This window comes from Leptinotarsa decemlineata, unplaced genomic scaffold (genome assembly GCF_025532065.1).
Source record: "Leptinotarsa decemlineata unplaced genomic scaffold, Ldec_3_MD MMD2_tig00003335_RagTag_RagTag, whole genome shotgun sequence".
Taxonomy (NCBI): domain Eukaryota; kingdom Metazoa; phylum Arthropoda; class Insecta; order Coleoptera; family Chrysomelidae; genus Leptinotarsa; species Leptinotarsa decemlineata.
Window position 1 is genome coordinate 5,004,028 of NW_027412587.1, and position 22,859 is coordinate 5,026,886.

At 36.0% G+C, this 22,859-nt stretch overlaps 1 protein-coding gene across 2 annotated transcripts in view; it reads right to left on the minus strand.

Annotated features, from left to right (window-relative positions):
* tyn (trynity) overlaps positions 1-22,859 on the minus strand; it is a 186,541-nt gene that overhangs the window by 14,943 nt on the left and 148,739 nt on the right. For both annotated transcript variants that reach the window (XM_074177996.1, XM_074177998.1), the window contains exons 3-6: positions 17,218-17,609; positions 9,377-9,539; positions 4,190-4,358; positions 1,632-1,783 (exon numbers count right to left, since the gene is read on the minus strand). In XM_074177996.1, coding sequence (XP_074034097.1) covers positions 1,632-1,783; positions 4,190-4,358; positions 9,377-9,539; positions 17,218-17,609 — 876 coding nt within the window. The remainder of the gene's footprint in view (positions 1-1,631; positions 1,784-4,189; positions 4,359-9,376; positions 9,540-17,217; positions 17,610-22,859) is intronic.

Below are 22,859 nucleotides of genomic sequence, written 5' to 3' on the forward strand. Positions count from 1 at the left end.
AAGATGTATATGCACTTCTGAAGTACATGGGACAAATCCACAACACACACAAATTCGAAGTGAAGAACATACGAATAAAATTCCTTTCCAGATGAAACAAGACAGAACACAAAGTAGCCTTGCGTAGCACCTATAAATTATTGATAATCACTCATTATTCTCTATTTTTCTTCGGTGGAGCGCAAGTAACACCATATCGATCAACAATTAGCAGGAAAAAAATATGAATATTGCTCTCGATGGCTACACCTCAGCCGCGTCTCGTTGTAACTAACCATAACCTCTAATTTTCCTAATTACCAGGTAATCATTCGACTCAGACGGGTAGACGAACTTGTCTGACACATTTAAATTGTAGAACTATTACATCTCTTTTCTGAAACGAGAACAAGGCATTTTTTTCGAAAGTGCACAGATATAGTGGGTAATTAGGGTAATGAGAGACTAATCATTAATTTTTGCTTCAGGATGATCGTCTGATGGCATTAATGAGCTGAATTTGCAGAAGCAATTAACGAAATGTCATTATTAGATGTTGCAGTGACGTTACTTAGGGTTTTATGATCGACAATTTATGTCTTAGAGATAGTTTTCCACTTGTTCATCTTGCCAGCACATGGTAAATGTTATATACGCTCTGTATGAATTCTATTGCAATCCATAAAGGCAAATGCACAAATACGTTTCATTAGTTTTTATGTTTTCGTTTTTTTAGGCTAGAACTTTTATGAATTCACGGAAGAGGGGATTGGCCGCAAAATCACCACATCTTGTAAAACTTGACTTTTTCTCACCCGAATAATGAAACACACCAAACTGAATGAAGACATTTACATGATTTGAAAACCAACATGAATTACTGAAACCGTTAGATCGAGTGGAGTCAGATATTTCCAAAACAGTTTGAAATTATCATATTCAGAACGTTTAAGATAATCGTTGAATGTAGGAAAAATATTTTTTTTTGAAAAGCGGCATGCTTAGACTTCCATATTATTTTTTCAAGAAGGCCATGAATGGAAGTACATTTCCACATTTGCGATAATTTAGTTTAGCTTCTGAGTGAAAGATTTTAGCATCGTATAATTCCATTCATGAAGTTAATTCTGTGGACCCCTAAAGAAAAAGATTTTGATGACATGACAGTAGCATATCTGTCCTGAATACAGATTTGATGTGCAGCCAAAAAAATACATAGCCCATAGAAGCTCAGAAGAGGCATTTTCATGTCACGTAAAATGTTCAGTATTTACCATGACCACCAGAGGGCAATATGAGTACGATGACATTAATTAATGTGAATATAAACAGAATTGGGTAGCTGGCAGTCGCTGACAAAACAGTCAAATCGAAGTTGGATGTACGCAAAAATTGAGTTAGAAAGCCGACTGGTTTGTCAGCGACTGCTACCCAGTTCTGTTGGTAATCACGAAAATGTCACTCCTGAGCTTCTATGGGCTTTGTATTCTTTGATGCAGTTGAATAATATAGAATTTCATTTTTTTTTCATACGATATTATAATTCACATTCGTGGAACAATAGCTGGATAGCTCAATATAGCCCAATTGAGCCACACTCAATACCATGTAAAAGTTCCTCAATACACATCAATAATTATTATCTCACTTACTTTCACAGTTGTTTTCGAAATACGATCCAATTCTTTCTCCGTTATCGATGAGTGGTCTCTCAGCATTCAAATATGTACTGGGCCCATCTGGTAGGGTTTTGTGGTCTAAATGGAACAACTGACAGTTGTACTGTGTACCTTGCGGTGGACCCCTGGAATCAATTTCAATGGTAGTGGCAGAACAGAAACTAACTACATTGATTTTTATATAATTATATATACTGAGTGACATTAAAATGAAAATACCCAGTAATAACTGAAATATTTTATTGATTTTTGGTATTCATGTTTTCTATGGTAAGACAGGCAAACGAAGAAAGATGGCCTAGTACCTATGCTACCTGTACCTCATGACGATAGTCCGTCAAAGTATGTATATGATGGGCTGAACTCAGTAATCTCCTACCCATGATATCCCAGACATGCCCAATATGTGAAAGATATGGAGATCGAGGTGGCCAAGTCAAACTGACTAGGAGTTTTTGTAAGTATCGTAAGGTAACCCTAGCCACATGCGGTTGAGCACTATCTGGTTGGAATATTGGAAAGTTATGCTAGAACATGAGGTATCTGTTGCACGTACCGTAGGACTGTCATATTGCCTCTTATGAAAATCAGAGGAGATTTACTTCCACGAGCAATCTTCACTCACACCATATATTTTCTAATTACAAGTCTCGCAAAATCTACTCTTTTGTCATACAAAACGATAAAATGATAGTTTTTACACTTGTGATCATTTTACAAAAAGCAGTTTATTTAAAGACACCAACATATTGATATGGCATGAAAACTTGGCATTTTCTCTTCTTGCCACGAAAAACATGTACACCACAAAGGAATGAAATATTTCAATTATTCACTGAGTGTTCTTATTTTTATGTTACTTAGTACAGTTATACTCATTAAACTATTTACAATTTTGAACCTTACACACTGGAAGAAACATTTAGTTTTCAATTTTTTTCGAATGTGGTACATATCCGAAATTTTTTGAAGATGTATGTGAATGAAATGTTTACTCCTGTACGGAATATTTCAAGTAGATTGTATGGTAAGGAGAAAATTGAAACACAAAACGAATTTTGTTTTAGTTGGTGTTTTATGGTTCTACCTTCAAACGATATATTTTTTTAATTACATTTTTTCCATACACAGTTGTCGATAAATCTGGGTTGATGATTTATTGAAATACCCTGGAAAATGGCCAGACATGCAAAGTAAAAAAATATATTAGACAATGTAGACAATACCCTACTATATTTATCTTTGTATTCTCATCAGAAAGGTGTTATAGTAGGTACTTCTGAACTCCTTTCTTAGAAGTTTTGTATGCATTGAAATAAATAACAAAATGAAAAGTTCAAAATGAAAACCATCGAGGAGAGATACATACGTATAAGAAAATAAGTTTTTCGAAATGAATTTCGAAACAATAATCTCTCCCAACTACCTATACAGTGGGCTCTAGTAAACGTCTGTCGGAAAACAACTACTTTCCTCTGCTAATACCCGGCTAAGATGGAGTTGTTGTTTCAAGTTAACAATCTTTCTCTCAGACGAAGGTTTCATATATGTAGCGGAGCCATGTTGAAATTATTAGAAGTCCCAGACACTTTGCCGTCTGGGCAGGATATTTCGTGTACTGACGAAATCGCGGTCTGCAGGTGATCTACTTGAATAATTTCAGCATGGCTCTGCTGCTGTATGAACGAGAAAATCTGCGAGACTAGCCTCTGTGAGAAATCTTGCATAAATGTCTGTCGGATACAATTCAATATCCAGCGTGGTATTAGCCGGGGAAGTAGTTGATTTCCGACAGACGTTCACCACAGTCTAGTGTGTAGCTAGTTGGAGACTGAATTTTTCGAAATTCATTTGGAAATATTTTTCTTAAAAATAAAAAGTGTTTGTTTTGTGAAATATCCTAAAAATGAGATTGCAACTGAAAGTTTTTTGCTAGTTATGATTCTAATTTGAATTTAGTTATAATCTTGTAATGGGATGCTTTCAAAATAACGCTTACCAAAACTCTTTTTCTTTCTAGCGATTGAACATATTTTTAATTTCGTTATATTTCTTTTATATAAATTCGAATATTTAGGATGCTTTCGAGAATATTATTATTAGTTATCATTTGGTTTTTAGGTATTCATTCTAATTGGTATTGAGATTCTAATAATTTTGTATTCATTGCATTCAATCCCCTTCATTTTTGCTATCAAAATAAGATCTGAAGTCGGTGCTATTCAAAAAATTAGCGATGACGATATATTTCCTCTAGCGGAGTACCTCAAGGAATAGTGCTTGGCCTGTTCTTATTCACTAACTGAACACTAACTAAATACTATTTCTTGGCACTTCTCAATTATTTTCGATAATAAAATATATTCTGAACTGACACAAAAACAATTTATACAAGTCAAAATCCATCCGTTTCCTTCTCTCTCTCCACGTATATCTCTCATGCATATCAAATCGCAATTTTTATTTTCGCTCGACGCCTATCTGCAAACACGTCACGCAAGATGTCTATGGGAATAATAATTTCACGTTACCTGTACAAGAATGACCTGCAGAGGAATTCATTTTCGATTTCGCATGCTAGTTTGCAAGCAGCCTCGCCGGTCACTTGGAGTTCTTTGTCCGTGTAGTAGTGGAGACTCGCGTACTGCGCTACCTTATCGTCGGCTACTCCTATCCTCGGGGTTTGGAAGACTCTGGTACCTGCAGAAGAAGGAGGCAATTGTCATTGGTATTCATGGTGGAGCAAACGTCCGTGAGGAGCGTCCGATTAGCCATAAAAATATCGAGACAATGTTTCGTTAATTGCCTTTTACAAGTCTCTTACTCTGGACATCAATCAAATGAAGGATAATGAACCTATCACTATTCAGCCGATGAGGAAAAAAACATAACAGTTGAAAAATATGATTCTATTGTTGAAATCAGTAATGATTATTTTGTGAAGGTGAAAATATTTCATTTGGTGGTCCAAAATAAAGAAAATCTGAAAAACATTGTGATCGTAGTACGATTTATTGAAGGATACTTTCTAGCATTACAACGTTTCAGATTCATTGTGCTCTTGTTTATGGAGATGCAAAGCCACTGCTAGAAAAAACCCAAAACGCTCTGTATGCTGTAGATTATACTTATTTGGAAAAACACCTTCAAGAAGTTTATTTCATCGTCTGAATACGACGATGATTTTTTATTTAAATGATAGTAAATCAGCTGATCGATAAATATTTTCGAAGAATTTTTTGCCTATTTCAAGTATAAGCTGAACTCTGGCGGTTTTCTAAAAAAGAAGTAGGTACAAACCAGTTTTTTGTAAGTTCATATCCAATTGGATTAGAAGCTTCATGATGAGCTATTTCATAATTCGTTTTGGGAACTGATGAAAAGGTAACCTTCAAAAAAGGTGGTAGAAGGAGAGAAGACCATGAACCTTATGAAATAAATTGAAATTTGGGATTCGAAAATCTAGTATCGATAGAATAATGTAGTTAATATATTTAATTCAAATGTTATTATTCTAACTTCACTTTTAAAATCTACTCACAGGTAGAAATTTCCAAAGAATTATTTATAATTTGAAGTTGGCAACAACTTTCATTACTATAGTCTATTTCAAAAGAGTGTGGAGTAATAAAATCTCATTAAGTATTCAAAAGCGCTACAGGGTGATCCGTCAATAAATTCTGTCACTTCCCTAGTCCGCATTGCAAAATTATGTCGTTTCATAAAGAGCAGGTAGGTATCACCCTGTTTTAAGGGATTTGTCCATTGTTATCGACGGATAAATACTGAGCCAGAGGCGCGCTAGTGGGATAATTGCCAAAAGAATATGCATTCATAAAAATTATATTAAAGGAAATAAAAATTTAATACAGCAGAACAGTGTTATTAAAAAAATATAAAATGTAACAATAAAATATATACGAACCGAAATCGGGAAATACTCACAAAAATACACGAACGAACTTTACGTATTGAAACACTTGTGGGGACTTTAAATCAATTTATTCACAAAAACGACAAGAACTTTACTGGATACGTTATTACAATTTGACACTTGAACAATACTAAAACTGTGAACTTCCCTTAACGTTTAACAACACTCTATTTATACCCTAATTGAATGTTCTAGAGATTACTAGGTACAATTTTCGAGAACCTTCCGAGAAAATAATTATTCAGACTACCCTTAATTCTAAACCCTAACCTAAGCAAAAGTGTCACTGTCACTGATACACTGGTCTCTGTCCAGATTGCTTATCCCGCTACAGTATATTTACAATTCAATTAAATTATTCTACATCAGTATAGTCTTCATCCGAAGAACTGTCATCATCCCCTGGTGTTATAATTATAGGGTCAACCACCTGATCGACCAAGTTGTCCAGTTCCCACATTTTATCTTCCTCTTTTAAAACATGCTGGATTGCTTTTTGCCAGTTTTCTGATGTGATTTCCATAATGGCTTGATCAAACAATACCTTGACATCTTTCATTTTAAATGTGGTATTGTGCCTTGCAACATATCCTTTAACTTGTGCCCATATAAGTTCTATAGGATTTAATTCGCAATGATATGGCGGTAGGCGCAGCACAGTTACTTTATACTTTTCTGCTACATCTTCTACGGCATATTTCATGAAGCGAGATTCATGTTGTTTTACTATGGCTAGTAGTTCCTTCTTTACTGAATTCGTCTCAAACTGAATACCTTTATTTGACAGCCAGTTAATAATTTCTTGCTTTCTCCAAGCTGAAGTTGGTACCTTCTCTAAGCGCCTTGAATGGTAGCTTGCATTATCCATAACCACGACCGAATCAGCTGAAAGAAATTTTAACATTTCCCCGAAGTAGTCTTCGAAGACATCCGAATTCATGTCCTCATGATAATCTCCCGTCCGGCACGACTCAAAGCTTAACAAACCTTCTTTTAAAAATCCGTCTTCGCTTCCAATGTGAGCAATTATAAGCCTCTTCCCTTTTCCCGAAGGCACTTTAATACCCGTCGAAAGGCCTTCTATGAAAGCTTGGCGAGAACTTGTTATATTTTTATCTTGCCACATTTTTTTGACTATATAACCTTCGTTTATCCACGTCTCATCAAGATAAAAAATTTTCTTTTGCTCTCTGCGGTACTGCTTTATAGTTGTCAAATATTTTCGTCTCCAGCAAACAATTTCATCACTTTCCAGTAATAGTGCCTTTCGATTGTGCTTTTCCCAGGCAAAATTCATACTTTTTAAAGTTTTCCATAAAAGTTTTCTGGATATCAAAGGAATATCGTTATCTTGGCTTATCTCGATAAATATTTTTTCAAGAGTGGGTATTTCCTTTTTAAAATAAAACGAATGAACTTTTCTTCGAATGTCACATTTGGTGTCTTCATCTAAGATTTTTATTGGTCTTCCTGATTTTCTCTTGCATGGACTTACCTGGCCTGATATCTTTCTTTCTCGCAATAATTTAAAAATCGTGGACTGTCCAATTCCAGTCATTCGGGCACATCGCTCAACACTTTCTTGCACAGACAAACTAGGGTGATCGTGTTTTATGCAATCATATACATTTAAAATTATAACTTTTTCGCAAACAGATAGCGGAGAATTTTTTACACTTCTTTTCTTTGGAGTAAATGTCCCCATTTTATAACTTTTTCACTATTTCTATATCACAATATCACTGTACGTTTAATTGGTGTAGTAACAATTACTATTATAACTCGAATGTTTAAGACACCATTACAATATATTTAAACCCTTTTTCTTAATTACCTGGGTTTAATAGGTATTGCATGATTGGTGGGCAGGGTCAAAAAGGGATTATTATAATGACATGGCACCTCGGAACTAAGTGTTAACCCTTTTTTGAGAAATCATGCTCAAGTATATGAACCCAAATTGCATATTAAATAAGTTTACAAGAACCACTAAAATTAATCTTAATCTTTTTTTAAGAAATTTTACTTACCTAAATACATGTAGGTACTTAGTTTTAGACCAAATTACTTCCCAAAAATGGCCTTTTATTATTATCTATGTCTGTAATTTTTAATTTACTTTAATTATTAAGTTTAATAATCCTAAGATTTGCCTACGCCCATGGACGACAACGAAATTCAGGCAAATTTTATGACACTTCATGATTTATTACTCTACACTCTTTTGAAATAGACTATATAACCACGGACATATGTCATGTCAACTGTCTGTCAATCCTAATCAATAGAAACGATTTGTGAAATTTCGACATGTGACATTAGCCCCTTTCAAAACAATTTTAAACTGTAACGTTTCTTATCAAATATTTTATCCAATATCACACATCCTTTCCCGATTTTTATAAATGTATTGTATCAATGCTCATCCAACACTATGTGCCCAATATTTTACATAACCATCGTATGAAATATCCTCAACAAAGTTGTATATATACATATGAAATCGAGAAAGGTTAATGCAGTCAAGCTGCTGGAAAATAATTCCATGAAAATGAAAAGATAAATAGATAAGTACTACTTTGATCATTCCCACATTGATTTCCATTTAAGAGCCACCGATAGACAGCTGTTTCAGCCTATTGAGCATCGTCAGTACCGAGCAGGCGGTCCTCGACTGAAGACAAAATGTCAGGAGGAAGTCATCTTACTAAAAAAATGTGAACAAGTCAAAAACACGGTTACAATTTCTAGACCGGAAGAGACTACTTACTATCGTGAGTTCGAGGGAAGCTTCATAACATAGAAACATTTAAATGTTAATTGAAATCTTTAAAAAGTTAATTGTACTGGACAACATGTTTCAGTTATGTTAATTAAATTAGGTTAATCACGTGAGTCATGATCTTATTGGTGTCAAGTGTCAATTCATAACTGACCAATAATTTATATTGATCCACGGAGCTGACAGTTCCATCGATCACGTACTCTGCCATGGGCCTCATGTAACATAATGAGTTATTTGACAGAAATAACAATTCCATATTTGCAATAGAAAATTAAATAACGAGTGTATTTGATCTAAATTAAAAAGGGAAAATATCGCGGATATAAACTGAAGAAGAAAGGCAAAACCGTGGACGAGTGTTTCTGGCTGCCCTTGAAATCTTATAAATCAAATTTACGAGTACATACTAATTTTTTTCCGTTCGATGTCATTCAAAAACTAACATTTATTAATCAATTGAATAATTGAAGTTTACATTTTTCAGGTATTTCAACTGAAATTTTTTGTAAATATAATATAAAAATTTTAAGAGTTTTCAGTTATTAGCATTTTCTTATTTTTAAGTACTATAACTTTTTTTCATACCACGTGAAAGGAAATAATTCAACAAATAAATATCAGATAAATAATTTTTAAAAAACTTATCTGAAAAAGTATTTTTTTTGTTTAAGATCGAGTTAAAATGTTATATTGAATATATCGATTTGAAAAATTTATAGCTCGATAGGAACACAAAAAGGTTTCCATGAAATATCGTGAAAAGGAATAATGTTTGAAGGTCAATTTGTAGTTTTTCTCGTAAAATTTCAGGGTATGTGGAAAAATGGTTTATACAAAAGTTGATCACATATTTCCTACAATTTTTTTATTCTAACCTTCCAATAGGAAGTTTAGTTTCGGTGAAAATTATGAAAAATCATTTTCCTTCCCTGTTAATTTTATCCTCTTCAAAACTTGTTTGCATTGGCCTTAACAGGTTTTGACACATGAATTTCTCACCTTTGCACGCCTGGTTGCCCTTCAGACACAGGTTCTCAAAGTAGTCGACTCCCTGCGCGTCCACGAACTGGACGAATTGACCGGCAGTCCTGCGGTCAGTATCGCTCAGCTGACATTGCAGCGTCACATAGTTGTACTCTGCGGACCGGCACGTGAAGCGATGCTGAAACAAAAACAAGATTAGATTCCGAAGCGATAGCGAACGGCTGGGCGATTTGTCGATGTTGTCTTGTTTTTTTCGAAAAACGGAGGTGCGCTTCATTAGCTGCCAATTAGCGGAAACTGCGAGCGGCTATGAAGAGTTCTTTGATGGTCTTGGACACTGATCGTGGGAAAGAAAAGGAAATACATTTTTGGTAGTTTCCTATACTTTTCTTCATCAGGGTATTAATAAGTAGTTGTTAAGAAATCTATTTTGAATTTTGTACCAAACCACCCTATATTTTTTCATATTGAAAATACTATTTTCTGTCAAGATAGTTGTTAATTTTTGCCAATGTACTAACATCAATAAAAAGTAAAAAAGTTTTTGCCGATAAATCGCATTGTTTTTGGGGTTTGCAGTAATCACTGTACGAACAGTAGATACACATTTGACAATTTCCATTGGACTGAGAGTTCAATGGAAATTGTCAAATGGTAGTTTTTTCTTCTGGACTCTACATTTTTTGGCGACCGTGACAGGACAATTGTCATTGAGACTGTTCAGATTACCCTTCAAGTACTTGCTTATTTCCGAAGTAAAATTATGAAAGCTAATGAAAAGCATCGTTCCGTTTTACGTAAATCTTTTACTTTACTAACATCTGATCTCGAAAAGTTAATGTGAGCAACCTCACACGATAATCAGCAGATATATATATGGTCGTATGGGGGACTTGAAAGTTGTAGATGATAAAATGTACCAGGACTTCCTACAGACTGATGCTACCCAGGATGAGTTATTGACGGACATGACAAATTGTGACTCTTACAAAAGGAAGTTTGCAGCCCTGCAACTCCAATATGAGTAAATATTCAGAAAGGTAACACATGAAGTAGAATACATCGATGATGCAAATTCTGAATGTTCTGACGTCAGCATGACAGGTAGAAGTTTTAAATTACCTTCAATAGAATTTAAGAAGTTTGATGGTGACATTCGAAACTGGTTCTGGTCTCAATTCAAGAAGATCCACGAAGCCAGAGATATCAAGGCAGTCGATAAAATTGATTATTTGATTCATGCAATTGTACCTTTAGTAGAGCAAGGCAACTAGTAGAGAGTTATCCTGCTATTGAGGAAAATTATCATCATATTATCGAAGCCATGTTATCTCGTTTTGGCAGAGAAAATCTTCAAATTGAGGTCTACGTCAGAGAATTGCTTCAGTAATGCTATATCTAAATCTAAGCTTGAATTAGTAATTATGTATCACCAGATCGAGACACAGATTCGATCGTTAGGTACTTTAGGCAATACATCAGATGAGTGTTCTGCGACGCTTTTTCCTCTCATTCAGTCATGCCTTTCTCAAGATTTACTGAGAGCATAGCAATGTTCCCCGCATAGATTTGAACTCGAAAATTCAGGAAGTGCTTCAAATGTCTCAATGGAGTTAGGTCCGGGTAAGTTAGACACTCGTCTTAAAAACCTCATGAAGTTTCTGAAAACCAAAGTTGAAAACGAGCAGCGTATTACATTGACTTCGGATGGTTTCGGTTTCATCGGTCAAGGTAACGCCAGTGCTAATATATCGAGAACTGTTTCGAACTCTTCGGCTAAGAGAGAGCGAGTTCACCGGTACCCACTGCCGCAAACTTGGTTAGCTTCAGTTAAAATTGTGCATTTTGTGGTGGTTCTACTCATATTGGTGAACACTGTTTTAAGGCACAGAAGATGTCTTTGGAGCAAAAGAAACGTATTTTGACTGTAAATGTGTTCAATACAAATATAATATTTATAGTTTTTCATTATTTATCGGGTTTAGAAAAAATAGGTATGTAACTCTCATGTAATGGTTATTAATACACTCGCATATACCATACAAAAATCCCGGTTAATGCTCGTGTCTTAATAACCATCATTACATGATCGTTGCATAATATACTATTATGAAAATTACACAGGTAATAAAGGGGTAAGAGTTTTTTCATTGATGTGTCATCCGACTCACTACGTCAATATGAGGGGTAGCTGCTGCCTGCCAATGGGAAAAGTTTTCGGGTATGAATGTAATATCAAAATTAGACATCATTCTTTAGAAATTTTGACTATATGTTCGTTTCAGAGGTATAGGCTAGTTCAATTTTTTTTTGTAAATTTTCATAACAAACCTCTGCATTAACAAAACTATTGAATAGATTATTATTAAACCAGTCTTGAAACAGGAACATTTCTAAATTCTTGGATAGGCTATATAAAACCTATTCATAAATGTGGTTCTCGCGATATTCCAAACCGTTATTTTTAACACCTCGGCACGTGTTTCGATCACTAAGTGATCATCTTCAGGAGGAAGATTAAACAGTTTAATCTTTCTCGTGAAGATGATCACTTGGTGATCGAAACGCGTGTCGAGGTGTTGACTGTAACAGTTTGGTGTTGGGATAAAACTCCAGTTATATTCATCATTTACCTAATCAAAAATAAATGCAGACCTTATGGTCACAACCAGAATTACCACGAGGCAGCTATACATACCTATATTGTACTTTCGAATTCAGAGATCAATACCAGTAAGAATGTTTAGAAAGCGTTTTGATACTAATAGAAAATTTAAGTTTTTGGCGGAAACATTTAATTGTATACCACACAAGATACTATTGTTGCCCTTGTTGTGATATTAGTTGTAGCTTTGTAGATACAAGCCATTTTAATTGAAGTAAGAGGACTTTCTATGGCGACTCTCTATATGTGTTTTGCAACCAAAATTTGGCTACATCATGTTGATGGGTTCAATTAGCTAGAAATACGTGTATACTCTTTGCGCCATTCCCCAAATGTTTTTGTGTATTGTACCTGGAAGATGCAACATCATGGAAAATGAAAGTTACTCGATGAATAATATATTTTGATTTCGACAGTGTTCGATAATCACCAAACATCGTCTGCACACAACATAAAAACCGCAGTTGCCATGTTCCTCACCATAAAGCAGAACGTCTCCGGGCAAAGAGAATAAAAAAGTCAATTCAATTATAAGATGTCGTCCACTCCACACAGACACTGTTAACATCACTGAAACGAGCCGCGAGGCAGGCTTTCATGGAAGTGTAAATGGGGCGTTATCAACCCTCTAATCGCCTAGCTCCGCACTCCTTTGTAGTCCTTAGAGTCTCTGGCGCTCTGCTCTTGATTGCACTTGGAATTTAGGGATATTGTAGGCAGTCGATTGAATGTTCCCAACGGGAGAAGAAACTCTGTTAATCTCAGCTAGGTCACAATTTGGACGACTAATGTTCAGCGGGAAACTTAGAGGGTTGATAGATTGTAGGGTAAGCTTACTGGGTGGCGAACAGAATAAGCTATATTTGTTATGATTGGAGAAATCAGTTTTGTATACAAAGAAAAACACGTTGTGTGAATTGTTCAAGCCTTCCACAAGGGGTAGACAACAAGTCAAAAATGACAATTTTCAGTTCGGTAATATTTATTCATACTCGAATTCAATAATTGTTGAATTCCTCCTGCCTACGAACCCTCCTCCCCTCCAAAGGCGAAACATGTGCGGCACCGTTTCCCATTGCGGTTCTTTGAATATGTGGAATGAATCACTCATGCTAACCCAACCAGCTACCGTCCCACTGTTTCAAGTAAATGAAGTTATTGATACTTATGAAAACATTGGTGAATTCATTTGTAACTCTATAACTGGTTTCTGTATGAAATTTGAGAAGAAATAGGTTGAAATAGGTTGAGAAAGGTTCAGAGTGAATGGGCATATTCGACCCTTCACTGCAATCCATGAGGTTTTATTGTGGTTCATGCTTATTCAAATTCCATCAGATATCAAAATGATTTAGACTTTCGCGGCTGAGGTTTTCAGTGTCACTATTTTTCTCGAGTTTGAAAGCTGTGGATTTCTCGGAATTTCTTCCTGACGTTTCGCTGGCGCGAGTGGCTAGCTTCTTCAGAGGTTTAACCATGATGGCTTGCTGTCCGATGACTAACTTTTGGTACCTATATTTGTACCTGTACTTGTATCTGCATTTGTATCTGTACTTGTACCTGTACTTGAACCTGTAACATTAACAATCTTGCTGCATGTTGTCATTTTGTTCGTTATTCTCGAATTCCTCAAAATGGGGTTCCATATTCGATTGAGGTTCACCGCTTCTTCTTTTCTGTTGAAAGTCTCCATGTATTTGTGGATCTCTATTGCCTCCCGTACCAGTCGGTTATGGTATCCCTGGTTGGGGGCAATTAGTTCTGTGTTTTCAAACAAAATTATGTTGTATCCTTCACTAAGTGCGTGTTCTGCTACAGCTGACTTGTCCGCTTGGCATAGTCTGCAGTTCCTTTTATGCTCTTTCAGTCTTGTTCCCATGGATCGTTTGGTGGTTCCGATATATACCTTCCCACAAGTGCACGGAATGCGATAGACCCCTGTTGCTGATAATGGGTCTGTTTTGTCTTTAGCCGACCTGAGGCTTCGTTGTATCTTCCTCGTAGGTTTGGAGACTGTTTCGATGTCGTGTTTATCCAATAGTTTTCCAATTCTGTCCGTGACCCTAGGGATAAACGGAAGATATGCGCGTGCAACCATCTGATCCTTTTTTGCTTTTTGACAACAGGCAGCAAGATTATTAATGTTCCAGGTTCAAGTACAGGTACAAGTGCAGGTACAAATACAGTTATCAATACAGTTACCAATCAGGATTACCTGACAAAGCATAAATACGCTTTACGAAGCCTAAAAGTTAGTCATCGGACAGCAAGCCATGATGGTTAAACCTCTGAAGAAGCTAGCCACTCGCGCCAGCGAAACGTCGGGAAGAAATACCAAAAATCCACGGCTTCATCAGATAAGTTTAGCTTCTGAACGGAGCCAATCAGCCAATCGTTTGGTGTGTGATTTCTCAGATTCAATAGCGAGAATGAAACTTTGCAAAACATTGGAAATATGATTCTGGCCGCGATGAGGTATGTACAGAGTATGGTGATATAGACGACGGTGGCCTGTAAATAGGCCTGTTAGACAACGTAGATCATCATTGTTGTGATCTAACATTTGTTTGGTGACAATCTACGGAGGATGTACAAATGCTTTGACATGCTGGCGTTAAATTGATTCAACAAATTTACTTTTTTCCTACCAGAACAAAAATTACGGATGTTTTGCAACAACAAGATAGTATCACCAGGAGATGAATGAGTGGAGCTGACCAAATGGCATGTTGCTTCCTCCAAACACTATCCTTGATACTCTTATAGGCTAAAGTTATTGACTTGACTAGTAACTGTTGCCGCGTAGTCTTAGTCATCCCCCACAATTGACAGAACGGACTCGATAGAGAGTACTTTTGTTCTGGTGTAAAAACATGTTTTCTTGCAGCTCATATATGTATTCAGGTTTTCTTTGGCAAGAGCGAAAGTGATGCCAATGACGAGTGTGGTCTAATTAAATCGCTTATAGCGCCCGTCCTGGTGAGGGTGTCAGTAGATTCGTTAGGATTCGGGTCAATAAACCAGACCAGAAGTCAGACCGTTGCTAAGTGGTAGCCAAGAGTTTCCAAAGTCGCTTGACCATACAAAAATATTTTTATTGAAGTCGGTTCCCGCCAATCTCTCCATATATGAATCATTGGCATAGTTTTATGGCTGGAACATTGACGCATAGAACTCTAAACAGGTTGATATATCTGCCCTACTCGGGATTAGAACTGTATCAAGCTGGTCGTAGTTGACTGTTAGAGGCTAGCTTCCTCAGAGGTTCATACATCCAGAGTTAATATCTCTGATGACTGGATGTTACGGCTGCGTATTTATGTTGACTCCTGTGTTAGTTTGATGTACTAATACCTGTACCCGGCTCAGGTAAATAACCTAAATCATGTTTATGTTGATTCAGGTAGGCAGGTGCAATAATACCTTTATCTGGATTTACCAAATCCAGATAAAGTGAAAACCTCGGTCGCGAAAGCCTCAACTGATGGTGAAATCCAGATTGCACCGGAGATAGTCAGGCAAGACTGTCTCTGTATACTAGAGAGCTTCGCTGTAAAGTTCAGCACGTGGACAGGCTTAATCACTCTGATAATTACTGTATTATATTTGTCTTATAGTTCAATTTCTATAAGTAGTTCACTTTCTTGACAAAAATTCAAAGTAAATAATTTCAATTCACATAAAAGGAGTTCAATTAGATATCTGATTAATTGAGATGCAGTATATAGGTATATTTTGGAGACAATGAGACAAAGTTTTTAAAAGTAACAAGGATTATTGAAAAACCAGTAAAAATCAAAGGTAATAAAGTAAATAAAGATGGGCGTATTTCAAATAATTGAGTTTCCAACCTTTGCTTGCATAATAAAAAATTTCGGTATCGTTTAAATTCGGGAAGTTGTGGATGCATTCCAAGGAATGGTTTGAAAACGTAGAATCATTTTTACCTAGTCTGAAGGACCTTTCATGTTCAGCATACCGTTTTGAGAAATTTTTTACCACACTGTCCCATATACACACTATTACACTTCGTACACGTAAGCTTATAAACTCCAGATTTCTCCATCTTGTCTACTTTATCTTTGGCATTAAAAAGGATATTAGATATCCCGGCATGTGGTCTGATTGCCACTTACACATTATTTTTCCTGAAAAAAAAACCTGCAATTGTCTCTGTTCTTGTACCAAAATATGTAAAAAATTTCAAACCATTCCTTGGAATGCACAGGCATCGCTCTTAGTGATTGTAGTTTTGCTTCCTGTAGTGATTGTGTTTTGTTCCTAAAAAATACAAGTTCCTGAATCTAAATGATACGGAAATTCAGCATCATGCAAGCAAGGGTAGGAAACTCAATTATTTAGAATCCTTGGAAATTCACAAGCATAAACATTGCGGGTGCAACCTATTAAATGATTAAATTGATCTAGTTTACTCACCAGTTTTCAAATTAGAGATTTCACATTGTCACAGATAAACATATTTCAGGTACTCAATTGAGTTAAGGACCTCTATTATTACCTACAGTAGATATACAAGGACCAACATTATGATTTATTTTCAGTTTATTGTTTATTGTCCTTAAAGGACAAAAATGCAGTAACATTAGTTACAAAAAAAGTGGGTGAAGAAACATAGAAAGTTTCATTTCTCATGATCTCCTACCACGTAGTAATACATTCATCAATTTACTATGAGTATGCTTATTTATAATACTACGTAAAGTATCCGAAAAAATATCCAATACAATATATTTGGAAAATTTGTGTTATCGAAAACAATAAAAACCTTCGACTTTTTTCATGAGTTGTATTTCGATACAATTATTGGTAATATTTCCACGGAAGTGTTTTGCGACCTGTCAAAGGCTTTCGACTGTGCCGACCATATAATATTTCTGTGGAAGCTCGACCATCGAAAGATGTTTAAATAATACTTCCTCATTTTTATACAGAACAATTAGGAACCTCCAAAGGAAGGAAAAAAGTAATTAGGTTCAACTCTTTCTTTCCCAAAAACTGATCACTGTCATACCGACATCTTTCCTCGTTAGAGACTAATTGTTATTTATTTGATGAATAACTTCTTCATTTCGTTTTATTACATGCTTTATCCAGAAGATTATCTCTTCATGTAAAGTATAGGAGTATTTATAATTATTTAAATGTCACGACTTTTTTGAAGTCCACTTACCTCATTCAAGCAAGCAGCAAGACAAGCCTCCTTTGTAGAAGTATATATGAGCGCATTATCCAACCCTCTTATCATCTTATTGGGCACTCTTTCGAAGGACCACGGCCTCAGGCAAATATTCTCCGATCGCACCTGCAGCTTGGTCATGTAGTACATGTTGGCCGCCCGCTGGGGTGTGGCAGAGGGATTGTTGGAAGACGTTTCGTTCTGGAGCTGGCACAGCGTTTCCTGCACCGGTATCAGTGGATTAAGGACGAAGCTGAAAGCTGCTGCCTGACAGTCTGGTTCCTCTCGACACCAGCCCTGGCACTCGTATAGACTGAGGTTTTTGACGGTATAGTAGGTGTTGCCTCGGTAGTCATAGTCTGTGAGCTTCTCGAAGGCTATTCTCCCTAAAAAAAAAACGTGGAGTTAATTTGTGTTATATGTGACTCCCTAAATGATTGACCGTGATATACAAAACTTATTTACATGTGCATGCGAATAAGTAGGCTCTTCGTTGGCTAACCAATTTTGAAACAAATCTAAATTGAATGAAAAAAATTCACATAAGGACACTCTCTACTTGCACAGTAGAATCTAGCAAGAGTCCGTCGTAAAACAACTACTCCTCCGGCTACGATAAAAATTGAATCATACCCAGATTTTCTCACAGAGAAAATATCTGCAAAGGCTTCTCGTTCGTCCAGCAGCAGTTGCTCGCTGAAATATATTCACTAATCATTTACAGACCGGTTTTGAAGTCAGTATCATTATTTTTCGGGTTTGAAGGCAGTCTATTTTTGGAATTTCATCCTGACGTTTCGCTGACGCGAGTGGATAGCATCAAAATGTTCCAAGAGGAAGCAATCGACACTTTTAAATTAACACCGACATTGTGGCTACGTTACGTGGATGACACCTTTGTCATCTGGAAACATGGAAGGGGCGCTTTAAAACTTTTCCTAGACTATTCAAACGCTCAACACTCCAGCATCAAGTTCACCATGGAGACTGAACAGGACCAGCGGATAGAATTCCTAGATGTACTCATCGAAGGATGTGGTGCTAGACTAGCCCACAAAGTGTACCGAAAGCCCCCGCACATGGATAGATACCTGCACGCACTATTAAACTACCATCCTAGTCAAAAGAGAGGAGCCATCCCTACTCTAATTGAACGGGTTCGAAGAATATGTGAACCAGATCATCTCGAGCAAGAACTGGAACGTCTTCAAGTGACCTTGATATCGAATGGATACAGTTTACTCGGTATCAACAAGGCCATGAAACTGAAGGGTTTCACGGTTCAAAACGGGGAGAAGACTCACATGGTTGCACGTGCATATCTACCATATATCCCTAGGGTTGCAGAGAGAATTGGAAAACTCTTGGGGAAACACAACAATAAAACGATTTTCAAACCCAAAAAGGAATAACAACAAATTCTCAGGTCGGCTAAAACAAGAGAGACTCATTACCAGCAGCAGGGGTATAACGCATACTGTGTACTTATGTGAAGGTGTACATCAGAACCACCAAAAGATCCATGGGAATAAGGCTGAAGGAGCATGAAATAAATTGCAGACTAGGCCAAATGGACAAGTCCGCTGTGGCGGAGCACGCACTCAGTGAAGGAAATTACTGGATTCAGTTTGAAAACACGAAACTCATTGCTCCTAACCAGGCATACCAAAGTCGACTGGTACGGGAGGCGATAGAGATCCACAAACACACAGATACTTTCAACAGAAAAGAAGAAGCTGTGAACCTCAATCGAATATGGAATCCCATTCTTAGAAGTTCAAGAATAGCAAACAGCATGATGGCAGAAAAGGGTCGCAAATGTTATTGACAAATTCTCCAATCCAGGAACAGGTATCAGCATAGCAAACCCCCTGAGTCAACGTAAATACGCTTTATGCAGTTGTAATATCCAGTCATAGGAGATAATTCCGGATGTATAAACCTCTGAAGACGCTAGCCACTCGTGTCAGCAAAACGTCAGGAAGAAATTCCAAGAATCGACGGCCTTCAAAACTGAAAAATAGTGACACTGAAAAACTCGGCCGCGAAAGCTTCAACAGTGTTACAACTCATCAGATCCTACCGCATGTTCCAAACCTTTGTCTGAGGAAAGATATATTTTCACCACTGAATTTATTCATATACATAACTTCGTCTGAAGTTATACATAAAAATGTCACAACAGAGTAGTTTCTGTGGAAGACATGTGAAAAATCTTTCATGGAGTTACACCTACATCTATCAAGAAAAAGAAAAGTATCCAAAAAATCTCCCCGGCAGTGAAAGTTTACATTCTCCGATTGTGTTTATTGTTAGATGGCGATATTTAGTCAGAGGGTATTGGTGAAAAATAAATATATGGTATTGTAATTTTGATACACTTCTCCAAACCCCAATTACAATACTCTAACTGACTGAAAGGTAGCATGAACACTTTTAGCGTAGATTACAATACTACACATCAGAACTGCAGCACTCTTCTTAACTTGCGTATTATACTAACAAAAGTTCATCTTCTGATGAAGCAAACTCAGCTTTGCAAATAAAAATTGAAATATCAGTTTTCAGATAGCATCCTGAACAGCAATACTCTTTTTGACGCGCGTACTATACTAACTACAGTTCATCTCCTGATGAAGCAAACAAGCAAACTCAGTTATGCAACTAAAAATTATTAGTTGCACTTTCAGGTAATATCCTGAAGAAATATTATATTTTTATAAGAACAAAGATCATTGGTTAGGATACAGTTTTACAGTTTTTGTGACATTAAGCCTCCATTAGAAATTTGAGATGAAGGTGTGGAGTGATCAAAATATTTTTTCTATAAAAACTGTTAGATATACTGCATTGAATTTTTTCGAAATATTCTCCAATATATCGGTCACTCAGAAGCAGGTGTTTTGAAGTTGTTTTTCAAATGAAACGACAAAAAGTTTATCTATTCTGTTTTTTTCATTTTTGAAGGAAAATAATTTTTGGAATTTTTTTAAACACTCTACATACTCATACAATCTTATATTTTTCGGAATTTCTGACAGAATCCGACTATGGAAAGAAACATACGAAAACCTGAATTTAATACGTTGAAGTTCAACTGGATATGTACTAGTGTATTTAAAAAAAATCCAGTGCATTGAAACTTGTATTCGAAACATTTTTGATAACTTAACTTTTTCATCTCAAACTAGTAATAGAAACTCGACATGAATTGGATCAGCAAAATGTGACAATTGCATTACTATTATTCTTTAGCAGTAAAAGTATCTGGTTTTTGAGAAGTACAACTTTTTTCACTCGCTTGTGAACAACAGAATCAATCACTCTGAACGAGTTTTTAAAATTATTTTCTGGCTGCCAATAATTTAATCTGTGCCTATTCCGCAGAATGAGGACAAGAAAGTACCAGTCAGAAACGTGATAGCGAATCAGACCCACAACCAATGAATCAAACCTCCAATCTAAATTTCATCACCACTGCGTTGCCTGACGTAAGAAAAAGCACCGGTATCAATTTCAACTATAACCACCCAATCAATAATCAATTAACAGCAGATGTTCCCTTGCCAATATCCAGCAGAGCTTAAAATTGGGTTTTCGATTCCTCGATGAAGTTAATAACTTTTTCATTCATTCATTTGACGACCAACAGAAGAATTAATCGAATCTAGTTGGGATAACTTCAGAGATTATTTCGGAAATTTTGTTCAAAGAAAGGAATCTAAAATCCGAGTGACTCAAATACTAAGTGTTGGTAACAGTTTACACATTTAATGTGGTAAAGTAACTATTTTTATGATTACTCGAAAATATAGTTATCTTGTTATCTTCAATTTTAGAACAGCACTCTTTGAACAGCAGTTCATTCTTCCACATACTTTCATAACCGGTTATTCTTGTAGTGAGTAGAGTTGCTCGATTTGGAAAAATGAGCTTAAACAGATTTGAACAGATGGGATGTGAATCTGAGGATTTGGAACACAGAAAACAAGCAACTTATGGACAACCTGAGTTGTATCCGGAAGAATATGACAAACGTCAAACAAACTGTGCTGTACTTGATTTCCACACGCACTTGTACATGGAAGAAGTTTAGTGAAATGATAGTCACGAATATATGACAAAATGCAATAAGACCAGGAGACTTGGAAAAATAGCGAAAAAAGCCGTCTTTACTGGGAAATTAGACAAAAATAGCACAACTCACTATTAGATGTTTTGCAGTGGCTATTGGTGGCTTCAAAAGAAATGTCCTTCTGTCAGAAAGTTCTGCAGATAATTTTTTTTACATTTTCTGTGGATGTTTTGTTTCTTCTGCCACTTCAATATTCAGCATGAAGAGATTTTCTGTACTCTTCTCGTTGCGAAAGAAGAAAGTTTTTATGGTACTTTCAAATTTGAAGCATAAGTTTGAGAAACATATTCTAGGCTTGGTTTTGATGAAAAAAACTACTTTTTGCCATCTTCACTCACCTGGTGATTGGAAACTGAACAACCTTTTTATTTTCATAAGGTCATAGCGAAAACCAACTTCTGGAGCGGCGGTTACAACAGAAGAAATATATTCATTATCATTATGGAAAAATGGTAATATCACGTGTAGTAAGTTTTTTTCTTCGGAGTTATATCTACTCATAGATCTTTGTAACAGATAACCTTCCATATTTTTTTGTTCGTGATGTAAATAAAGTACAGAGCTATTCATACAATTTAGTTAACATCAACGTAGAGCTTTCTTATACCCTAGGAGTAACATTCGATTCATCTTTTTCTTTGAATAAACATATTAGCAACTCACCACACCAAACAGTTATTTTTACACCTCGACACGTGTATCGATCACCAAGTGATCATCTTCAAGAGGAAGATCAAACTAGTAAGGAAGATCAAAACTAGTTTGATCTTCCTCTTGAAGATGATCACTTGGTGATCGAAATACGTGTCGATGTGTTGAAATAACGGTTTGGTGTTGGGAAAAAACTCCAGTAATATTCATTACTACACCAAAGGTTCCATACAGTGCTTCGAAGGCTCACCACAGATTATGGCATGTGTGGATGCCTAGTTAGAAATATTTGAGATATTATCATTTTATATTTTATACTAATTTTTTGGGTTTATAACCTTACACAATCTAAAAAAAAAAGATAAATCAATATTATACACTCGTTCAGTCTATGCTGGAATATGCTTCTCAAGTGTGGAATTCCTATTATCAGATTCACATTGGTCAATTGAAAGTTCAGAGACGCTTTTTGGAATAAGTATCTGTCGTTCAAATTTGACTTTACTATTATAGGCATACCCCACAACGACCTAATTGACATCATTTGTACAATCTCGAAATAAGGTGAAAATACTTTTCATTATAGTTTTTATTTAAAATTTTTCACTACCACAAATGGTACATTTTTTTGTTCCTAGAGTGTAGTCCAAAAATACTAGTACTTTTTATCTGTGTTATGAAAAAAATGCTCCTGTATGTATTTTATAATACCATATAATTTTTCAGAATTCAAAACAGCCGCATAAAAAATAATTTTTCAGAAGAAATGTCAGTCAGTCTGCACCGGAAGGTCCGTGTGTCCTGTCAAATTTATACCAGCCCATACCATTATAGATCCACCTCCAAATGG